This window comes from Benincasa hispida, chromosome 9 (genome assembly GCF_027475165.1).
Source record: "Benincasa hispida cultivar pf3 chromosome 9, pf3_genome.v1.1, whole genome shotgun sequence".
NCBI lineage: Eukaryota > Viridiplantae > Streptophyta > Magnoliopsida > Cucurbitales > Cucurbitaceae > Benincasa > Benincasa hispida.
The window spans coordinates 97,766,893-97,778,546 of NC_143486.1; the positions used below are offsets into that span (position 1 = coordinate 97,766,893).

Consider the following 11,654-nt stretch of genomic DNA (forward strand, 5'->3'; position numbering starts at 1 on the left):
AATTATCGAATAAAACAAAATTGAAGAGTTAAAATATTTCAATTTGATTTAAATATTATAAATATGGATATGGATTCATATTTGGAGTAGGCATTTTATTTATTTAATATTTGATATTAAAATAATATTAAATTAAATTAATTAAATTGTTGAATTAATTATTTACTTTCAAAATTAATTTTATGAAATTTGAATTTGTTTTCCAATTCAAATTTTACATTTAAAATTAATTAAGTTAGATTAATTTAATCTATTTAAATTGATTTAATATTTAAAATAAATAAAATAAGAATTGGCTGTGGATTTATCCCAAAAAAATCCATTACCAATTCCACCTAACCCAATTTCATAATGCTTTTCTAAGTGTCATGTTGTGGTTAACTTAATTTGCATGTATAAAATGTATAAAAAGAAAGTTTTTAATTTGATTAGAAATTTCATGCAAACTTAATTTTTGAAGAAACATTGTTTTTCTCTCTATATCTCTCCAAACTCAAAATCTTCTCCAAATTCCTCTCAATTTGGACTCCACTATCCAATCTAAGACCAAGAGCATAGTTGAGAAGCTCTTATGATTGTCTACATCAATGTTGCTTGAAGCATATTGCAAAAGATTGGAGTAATTTAGGGAATCTTCAAAGATTATGCCCTAGATCCTAATTAGGTTTATTATGAACTTGCATGAAAATCCATGAAATTAGTGTAATTAGAGTGTTCTTGATCCTATTTATTTCATCATGTTCATAACTCCATCATCATGCTCAATACATCTTTGATTTTATAATTTTATTAACATAAGTCAATCATGAAAAACAAACAAGCATGCTCAAGACGTTCAATTAAATATAACTTTTATATTTAAACTAGGTAATACCAGGCTTCATGCTTTATTAATTTCATTAATTTAAGATAATAATTACATTAAATTACTCATGAATTAAATATATATCATGCATTAATATCATACATTATAATGCTTATAATATATTCAAATGCATGAACATGCTTAACCTACGGTGAAATTTATCTAAATGACATCCATAAACCTTTAAATACCAAATGAACCGATAATTTTGGCCTCTAGAATAAATAAAGCAATTAAATTACAATAGTTATGCTAATTTCTCCTAAAATAAACTTCTGCCACTCAAGAACCGAACCAGACCAACTCAAACCACTTTGAACCGGACCCTAAAAACGCGAACCAAGCCAAAACAGCACGGAACCGAACCCAACTAGCTTAAACCAAACCGAAACAACTTGAACCGGATCTAACATCTTGAACCAGGTTTATGTTGTCGTCATGCTGACGTTAGCCCTTCTGCTTCGTACAACACCATTTCCTCTTTTTTCTAATTTCTCAGCGTTTGTTCACGAAAATTTTGCAAAATTCGCAATATACATTAACAATGCAATTAATCCCACAAAAATCCATTGTAAATTTCATAATCCTAATTAATATATAACCTAGCTTTGATACCATTTGTAAGGATAAAAGCTCTATCGCAACGGAAAGCACAGAACTGAAATTCATTATTAATTTGGAATTTCTAAAATACCCATACAACAAAAATTAGCCTACTGTAAAATCAGAATCTAGGTTAAGTATGCTTAAAATTCACAAAAAATGGGTTGAAAACCTTTATCTTTGTAGAATCGAATGAGAATCCAATTCTCCAATTGGGATTTTAGAACACCACAAAAAAAGCGACCTTCCTATCCTTTGAGAAACCTTTGGTAATCAATTGAATTGGGAACAAGAAAGGGAGAATGAGGAATTTTTTTTAAGCGAAGTAAAAGGGCGGAACTATTCTGTACAGAATTGTTCTCCTTATCCTCTGTAATCAAAACTATTTCTTTTATCAACCAAGATAAGGAAGGAAAGAAACGTGGAACCGCCCACATTTTTAAATAACTTCCACATGTGGAGTTATCTAATTAATTTAATTAATTATTAATTAATCATTAATTAAATCTAATTTAATTATTGATTTCATTTAAATTATATTAAATGAAACATCCCTCACATAATCTATAGTTTTAATTCAATTAATTTAACTAAATAAAATAAAATAAAATAATTATTTAATTCTCCAAATTAAATATGGCTTACATTTGAATCATATTCAATTGTATTTCTCTCATCAACTATAGTTTTAATGTGCATCAAATACATATTAATTTTAACCTATAGTTTCAATATGAATCCAATTCATTAATACTTGAACTCTTTCAAATATTTAATTCTTCCATAAATTAGTTTTGAATCATATCCAAAAATAATTTTATATTATAAAGTTTAATTGAAATATAAAATTTATATTATAATGTATCATTATACATTATATTATTTCCCTAAGTGAATTTGAACATTCAAACTCTATCCAAAGCATAGTTCTCTCAATTCTCTTTACGAGCTAGGAAGGGACCCCATGGACCTACAAATCAAAAGTTCCAACGATATGAGATTAATTGGCTAAACTCATTAACCAATTAAACAATATTCGTAACTGTGGGTACACTCCATTAAAAATCCATAGTTGCACTCTTCTCACTGCATATATATTTATGTGTCCACAGATATAAACCAATGACAGCAAGTTAGTCTTTCACTAGTGTTCGTAACACTAGTTGAGTCAAATTATCGTTTTACCCCTAGGTTACCTCTGTATCTTTAAGTACCAGTGTCCCCCTAATGAACAACCTGTTTATGGTCTAACCATTAAACAGAAACTCCTCTCGGGCCATGAAAGGGTAGGGCCCTTTGTTCAAGTCCTAGAGACACCACTTAAGAAAATACTCATCTACTTACCCTAAAGTTAGGAATGAATGAATTCAATCTCGTGAAATTATGTTCCTAGCTCCTCGCTCGGTCTTGTTCCCAAAATGGTAGGCTTATCGAGTTGGAAAACTAATCACTCTCACTCATACAAATCAAAAGACAATCCCTCATGAACAGGAGTCCATAACTCACTCAGGATTAAGACTAAGTTGCCTAGGTCATCCTAGTGAAATTGAAACCTAACTAGTCAATGGAGTTACATCTAATGGTTACTATTTCGTGGTCCGGTCTTATACAGACTCATTGCATAGGATACCCTCAGTCGCACGTCCCCTACACGAATGTGTTGTATTATTGCATTTGGATCAAATACAAAGTGGGTCGTATTCATTGTATCACCAGGATAAGGTACCCAGCCTTATCCATATACTATAGACTCTTTAGGTTGTAACTTGAACACTGATTCTCGTATATCTCCACATAAAATTTAAGACTCATATAACAGTCTAGGATGTTAGTTTATTGGATTAGGGTTATTTAGGCAAGATAAATACAAGATAAACAATAACTATTTATTACAATAAACATTAATAACACTTTATTAATGATCGGTCAAATGTTACATTTACTATCTACGAGTTTTAGGACGTAAAACCCAACATTTTGTTGCTCTTTGTATAGAATAAACTTGAGCATATATTCTTTTGAGTTAAATGCAGTAGTAGAAAAGAATTCTCCAAATTTATGGCATCGAAGGCTAGGGCATATGAGCGATAAGAAGATTAAATTGTTGGCAGGTAAATCTCTTATCCTTGTTGATAAATCTGTTTCTCTTGACTCTTGTGATCATTGTTTGGCAAGTATGCAACATTACAATTTCCTTTTTTAGGAAGTCCACTAGAAGGCAAGGAAAATTGAAGTGAATATATTATGTTATTTGTGGGCTTATTGAGGTGGAGTCATTTGATGGCAATAAATATTTTGTCACTTTTAATGATGATGCTACTCGAAGAACTTGGGTGTATATGTTGAAGACAAGTGCTCAAGATTTTTAAGAAGTTTCATGTCATGGTAGAAAGGGAGACCAAAATAAAATTGAAGTATCTTCTATCTAACGATGATGGTAAGTATACTTTGAATGAGTTTTTGTTCACAACATGGCATTAGACATAAGAAGATAGAGACTGACACATCACAACACAATGGAGTTGCTGAGAGGATAAACAGAACCATTGTGGAGAAGGTAAGGTGTATGCTTAGAATCTCTGAACTTCTTAAGACATTTGAGGTGAAGCACTGGAATGCACCGTGTATTTGATTAATCAATCCATCAATTCCTCTTGGTCTAGACATTCCAGAGAGAGCATGGAAGGGACATGATCCCACTTATTTGCATATCAGAGTCTTTGGCAGCAAGACACACATGCATGTGCCTAAAGAACAAAGGTCAAAGCTTGATTCAAAAGACCAATCCATGTGTTTTTGTTGGGTATGGGGATGAAGAGTATAGTTATAGGCTCTATGATCTAGAAAATGAAAAGATAGTGGGAAGCATAAATGTAGTATTCTTTGAGCACGAAAAGGGTGCAGATCTTCTTAGTACAAGGTACACTTCTACTTCAGGGTTGTGTTTTGATACTACTAATAATTCTACTTCTACTTCTATGTCGTTCAACTGACAAATGAGAATGTCGATGATGTACATGATGATGTTGGTACAACCTGATGGCAATGTACCAAATCATGTTGATGATGTAATCTTGACGAGTCTTCATCTGATGAAGAAATTCATGAGGAAGATGCATATGAGGAAGTGATTCATGGAGAAGTTCATGAGCAAGGGGAGTAACCTATTCCTCACGTGGAGGATACTAAGGCTTGATTGTCCACCAAAGTGCGTAAACCTTCAACAAAATATCCAAGCTCAGAGTTCATTCTAGTTAGTGAAGATGGAGAGCCAAAGAACTATCAAGAGGTCTTGTCTCATGATGAAAAAGACCAGTGGCTCGATGCAATGAAGAAGAAGATAAATTCCCTATAAAAGAACGAAACCTATGAGCTTGTGAAGCCTCCAAAGGGCAAGAAAGTATTAAAATATTAATGGGTTTTCGAGTACAAAAAGGATGGTGAGAAGATAGTGAGGTACAAAGCCAGATTAATGGTTAAGGGATGCAACCACAAAAAGGGCATTGACTTTGATGAGATCTTCTCTCTAGTGATCAAAATGACATCTATCAGAACAATGTTGGGATTAACAGCAAGTCATGATCTTGAGATAGAGCAAATTAATGTAAAAACCACTTTTTTACATGGTGACTTGCATGAAGAAATCTACATGGAGCAACCTAAAGGATTTGAAGAAAAGGGAAAGACAAACTTGTTTGCAAGTTGAAGAAAAGTCTTTATGGGCTTAGATAAGCGCCAAGGCAGTGGTACAAGAAATTTGATTAATTTATGATAAGCAATTATTATAAACGAACTATAGTTGATTCTTGTGTGTATATGTAGATGATATGTTGATAGTTGGACAAGATATAAATATGATTCAAAATTTGAAGAAAGATTTGTCCAAGTCATTTGGCATGAAAGATTTAGGTCTTGTAAAACAAATCTTAGGTATGGAGATTGCTCGTAACAGGAAAGCTAGAAAATTGTGGTTATCCCAGGTGAAATATATTGATCTTTGTAGTATGCTTACTGGGATGAGGTTCAAGTGACATGGATGTGATTGAGACTTCCCTGTGTTGGGCTAGAGGGGAAGATTGTTATGAGTGTCCAGCCCATTTGTTGCACAAGTAATACTTTATTTTAAACTTGTGTTTTCTGAGCCTAATTGGGCCTAATTTTTTTAGATTGGCTCATCTTAAAAGCTCTAAGTTTTCTTTTATGTGATATGATGATGACCTAAGGGAAGAAGAGTGAAAAAGAAGCAGAAATTCGGAGAGAAAGACAATAATTCGGTTTTTCAGTGACAACTTCCATAAAATTGTCGATTGCCAGAGTTTGAACCATTGGATTGTGCTAAAATTTGGTCAACCTATTCAAGACACATAAGATCTCGTTTTGAACGGTTGGATTATTGCTTATGTGATATACATAGGGCATATCGTTTGGAGAACAATTATATCATGATAATAGGAAGAATATCAGTAAGATCTAAACAAGAATGAATAAATTAACATATGGTTCAAATTTAAACTATAATCACGTTATAGAATCAAATTGAAACTTGGTTAACCTTCAAATATAATTTCTAAATTGTTAACATAAGCATAATTCAATATTAATTGATATACACTATTTTCTTTAAAGTTGGAGGTATGAATTTCCTTACGGCCACATCTCACCTTTTTGTTGTACTATAATAAAATATAATCTTTAAACTTTAAGGTTTCTCTCTAACAAATTCATGAACTAAACTTACAGTTCTTGAAGGCTCAATTCGATAACTATTTTGTTTCGACTTTGCTTTTTAAAATTAAGCTTATAAGCATGACTTTTCCCTATGGTTTTATTGTTTTATTATCTATTTAAAAAAAATTAAAAATAAGCCAATTTTTGGAAACTAAAAACAGCATAAGAAAGTAATTTTTAAAAAACTTGATTTTGTTTTTTAAAATTTTGTTTTAAATTTTGTGTCTAATAGATCATTGATCTAATCAATACTTTTTATAAAATTTATGGATTTATTAGACATAAAATCAAAAGTTTAAAGTAGCTACTAGAACTTATGAGACCAAAAATTGGAAATTCATGTATTAAATATTGTTGAAGTTTAGGGATATATGTTAGACAAAACATCAATAGTCAATTAGTGATTTTGTGAGGCATAAAAATACGAAAATTTTATATACTAAACATGTAATTTGACCAAGTTGTCAAAATCATACAGAAAACCGTTCTTTTTTAATAATATGGGATGAGTGAATCGAACCTCTTATCTAGTCAAGTACAAACTTTATATTATATGAACGATACTCATTTGGCTATAGAAAATCAATTTGAAACAATATCCAAAAACATAGTAACTAAATTTGCAACTTAATATCTAATGTAAACACAATGCGTTGTAGATCTTAATCCCAATTATACAATTTAGGGTGTGTTTGATTTAACTTTTTTGAGTATTTAATCTTGAAAAAAAAAGTCATTTTAAAAAAATTTAAAGTGTTTAACAACCATTCAAAATAACTTTTAAAATACTCTCAATAAAAATATATTATAAACTATTTTTATGCAAATAAAAAATGACTTTTTTGAAAATCATTTTTTTCCATCCACCTTTAGTCAGCTCAAATAGTCATTAATCCAAAAGAATAGTAAGTAAAAAACATGCGAAAATGAAAAAGGAAAACACACATTTAATTAACTAAAAAGAAACATTCTTAAAATGATTAATGAACATTAATAGTCACATTTAATGGCACAGTACATAGTTGATATTTAATACTACACAACCTCAAACTCAAAATTAACAACAAAATACCAAACATTTCACGTTCTAAGAACCAAAAATAAAATTCATCACAAAAAAAGAAAAAGAAAAAAAGAAAAAAGAAAAAGAGTAGTCTTGTCCTTTGTCTGCTTGTCACTTGCCAATTTCCAATAATATTATTATTTTATTATGTAATTGCTACAACTGCGCCCGTGACTCCTGCAGTAAAAACAAATAAATATAAATAAATAAATTATTTATCAAAATATTTTCACCACTCAATTATTGGAATTTTTTTTTCACAAATTTTCCATGACATTATGTATAAGATTCGATGTCTCTGTCTCACTCAACTTATGAGTTTTTATTTAATATTTTTCGATACACTTATAAATATTTAGCCCAAATATAAAACAAGAATTAGTATTTATGTGAATTAAATATTAACAATAAGCAAGTTGGTAAGTACTATATTATTTTTTGAATGTTTAATTTGCGTATTTTGAAAATGTCTTTTTTTTTTTTTTTACTATAGATAAATACAACACATTACTACTAACAAATTTCTTAGAATGATATCAAATATAATTTTATATTAAAAAGTTTTATAGAGAAATTGGATTATAAAAGATAAAATCTCAAAGTCTTTTGAACCTTTTGAGACAAAATGGATGAATGCGTCAATAAATAAAAACCAAAATGTACTCTCTTTTTTATTCAAACATCTAACATTTGAAACAGATATAGAGAACTTCTATATAAAATAATAATTTATTTATATTCACACATATATATTATAATTAATTATATATATTAGTTACAATGATTTTTCTATATATATTATCAATATTTTGTGTACAGGATAAACAAATTTACGTATTATGTTGTGGAATAAAATTTTGTGATATGGTAGATTTCTTTTTAGAAAATTGAATTTACTTCTATATATATTAATCATTGTGGTCTAAAATAAGAATATATTATAATACTATTTTTGGTCAATAAGAGTTTGTGATGTAGCAACTATTTTTGTGATTGGAGTGGAGGGAGAAAAAATGTGTAACCTTGAAGAAATAAACAGCTATGAATACTAAGTAAAAGGTGGTGTAAGCTCTAGTTAGAAGTTGGTAATGAAATTTTATGAAAAATTGAGATGTGGAGATTTTGGTACCTGAAAGGATTGGCTTAGTAAGAAGGGCATTGGAAATCAGAGGGAGGGTGTTTGCCACAGTCGATGAGGACTTGAAGGGCAATGGGGATGATGATATTGATATTAAGAAGCTTAGCCTTAATGGTGGTACACAAACAAAGCGCCGCATCCAAATCCACCAGCCCTTCAAGAACAGGGCAGCAAGTTTGTTTCGTCTGATCGCCGATTCCGATATGGATCAACCCACCCAACAAATCCACACACGCTCCCAGCTTCAGTGTGTCAATGGGGCATTTCCCCGGCTTCGGCGGCGGCGGCGGGCACGGCGTCTCCGGCGATGGCACCACCGGCGCTGGCTTCACTGGCGGTGGCGGACTAGGTACCGGCACATACACTGGCGGCGGAGGCGGCGATGGGTACACCACCGGTGGCGGTGGCGACGGTGGTGGTGGGGGTTTAGCCACTGGGGGTTGGACGTATGGGGGAGGTGGTTTTGGGATGTATGGGGGAGGCGGTTTTGCGGTAGGTGGTTTTGGGATGTATGGGGGTGGCGGTTTTACGGTGGGTGGTTTTGGGACGTAGGGGGGAGGTGGTTTGACGGTGGGGGGTTTGTAGGGAGGAGGGGATTTGGGGGATTTGGGGGGTTTAGGCGGGTAATGCGGCGGTTTGTGCGGTGGATGTTTGGGTTTAGGGGAAGGAGGGTAAGAAGGGGATTTGCCACAGTCACAAGCAAGAGTGTTGAGAAGAGAAGAGAGGTTGAAGAAGAGGAAGAGGAGGAAGGAAATGGAGAGTTTGATCCCCATTTCTGTTCTTCAGAATGGAAGAATAATGTGGACTTGGGATTTTGTGAAGTAATTTGGTGAAGGGTTTGGGGATTTTATAGGGATACAAATGTGGGTGAGGGAAGCTTTTGGATCCCATAAACAATGATTTTTTTTAAGGGCCCATAAACAATTATATTAGTTCGATGTGAGATATATGCATGAAAATATCCCTCAAAATGTCGAAACATTTGTAAATCGAATGGTTTGACATTGATATTATTGAAGGTTGTCCAAGACAAGGCCTAAAGTCCATAGATGGGTCAAATCCCAAAGAGAATTGGGATAAGGCATAGGGAAGTGGGCACCTTAATAGGGAATAATTAGAGCTTCAAGTTTTGGCCGACCAGCTAAGTCAATGGATATATCAATAAAAAAATAATCGAGTTACGCTCGATCAGTACCCTGTAGCTTCAAGCATTGGAAACAATCCTAACATTGTCAGGATTACACGTAAGCACATGTGATTGTCAAAGAAAGGTCATTATAAATGTCCTCATTTGATGACCCAAAAATGAAAAGTGTAAGTAATCTCCAAATCAGAGCTCTGACCTTACTTCTTGTGCGTTTAGTTGAACTATACACTCCATGTACTAACTTAGGTATCAAAGTGCAGTAGGCTTGAAACCACATCGATACAAGAATCTCTTATACAAGTTAGCTTGAAAAGTAAGACTAGATTAGGAGAAACGAGTCCGAGGTCAAGCCCACAAAGGACCTACGACGACGATGAACGCGTGCAAGATTTGGGCACCAATAGATATTGAATATTCATTGATATCCTAGCTATCTTTAGTAAGTCCTTGTAAAAGTTAAATGTATAAAAAAAAATGTCATCTATTTAATATAATATGAATAGAAGTACGAATAACAATATCCATAACTTAGTTGGAGCAAAAATAACTTAATTATTAATCTAAATAAATTTTATATGTTTTTTTGACTTATAGAAATATCCACTTATATTGGTATTTTATCAATATATTACGTCTAATTGAATTTAAATGTTGATATTCTAATCCTATTAGATTTTTGAAAACTTAAAAAAATCATTTTTGAAATAATTTGGTTAAGATTAATAATACACATTTTCTAGAAGAAATGAAAATCACGATAAAAGAATTAATTGACCGAACCGTCGCCCATGCCGTGAACTTCTAAGACCGAACCACTGGACGGAAACCTCCCACGCTGCCCGCTGATCTGCAAGCACCACGCTCTCGCGGGACCAGATTCAGCCTTTAGACTCGTATTTTAGCTGGCTCGACGCCTCTGCCTTGTTACCCTGACCGACCACACAGTCTAGATGGCGTCCCTACTCCTCTGGCGACTCCTTCCTTTGCTTTAGGCGGTTTCTGGTGCACAGAAAAAAATCTGGTTTTTTTTTTCTTTTCAAAAAAAGTCACGCGAAGTGCTACCCTAAGTGGCAAAGAAAATGGAAATTACAAAATTGTCATTGCTCATTATTTACAAGAATACCATTGGGCCTTTAATTTTTCCAAAAACCCAATAAAACCCATTTAAATACCTTGTTATTCTCTAAAAATCTCCCTCATAACAAGAATATTTACGTGCCAAGCTGATTCTTCAATCTTTCTATCATCCAGATTTAATATTCAACCCATCTAATAGGTATTTAAACCTATGGGCTGGAAGAACCTTGGTTAAATAAACTCTCAACTGTATGAACCTTGACTAGTTCAACATCTTTCTGGGTCACAACTTCTCTGATAAAATGAAATTTGACATCGATATGCTTAGACCGTTCGTGATGAGATGGATTCTTCGCAAGATGAATAGCACTCTGGCTATCACAATGGACGATAGGAATGAACTCCTGCGACAACAACTCACCAACTATCCTTTTCAACCACACTGCCTCTTTCACAGCTTCACCCACTGAAATATACTCTGACTCAGTAGTAGACAAGGCAACAACTGATTGAAGAGCAACTTTCCAACTGACCACATTACCAAACAAACGAAAAATGTGACCTGATAGAGACCTTCTTTTGTCAAGGTCTGCAGCATAATCTGCATCTGTGAAGCCTTCCAACAGTGTTGATTTATCACAATCCTTGCTAAAACGCATTGATACACTGGCACTACCTTTCAAATATCGAAGCACCCATTAAACTGCATTCCAATGCTCCTTCCCAGGATATGAAATAAACCTACTTATCATACTTATAGCATAACCCAAGTCAGGCCTAGTACAAATCATCAAATACATAATACTTCCAACAACATTACAATAGGGAATATTAGCCATCTCTAACCTTTCTTGTTCAGTAACAAGACATTTGAGATGAAGAAAACCTAAAATGAGATGCTAAGGGTGTCGAAGCTGCCTTACAACTAAACATATTATATTTCTTAAGCAGTTTATGCACATAACTCTCCTGCGAAATGGTTCACAAACCTTTCTCCCTATCTCTTTTCACATCCATGCCTAGGATTCTTTTC

The 11,654-nt window shown here is 33.0% G+C and overlaps 1 protein-coding gene across 1 annotated transcript; it reads right to left on the minus strand.

Moving 5' to 3' along the window:
* Positions 1-7,147: 7,147 nt before the first annotated feature.
* Positions 7,148-9,480, minus strand: LOC120087174 (uncharacterized). Its single transcript, XM_039044080.2, has 2 exons — positions 8,389-9,480; positions 7,148-7,436 (listed from the first exon to the last, which is right to left on the minus strand). Exon 1 carries the CDS (start codon positions 9,168-9,170, stop codon positions 8,403-8,405), a length of 768 nt encoding a protein of 255 aa, XP_038900008.2. The 5' UTR covers positions 9,171-9,480; the 3' UTR covers positions 7,148-7,436; positions 8,389-8,402.
* Positions 9,481-11,654: the final 2,174 nt, after the last annotated feature.

Bases quoted from the DNA above. Each gene is read 5' to 3' on its own strand.
- LOC120087174 (XM_039044080.2), bottom strand. From the start codon at position 9,170: ATGGGGATCAAACTCTCCATTTCCTTCCTCCTCTTCCTCTTCTTCAAC.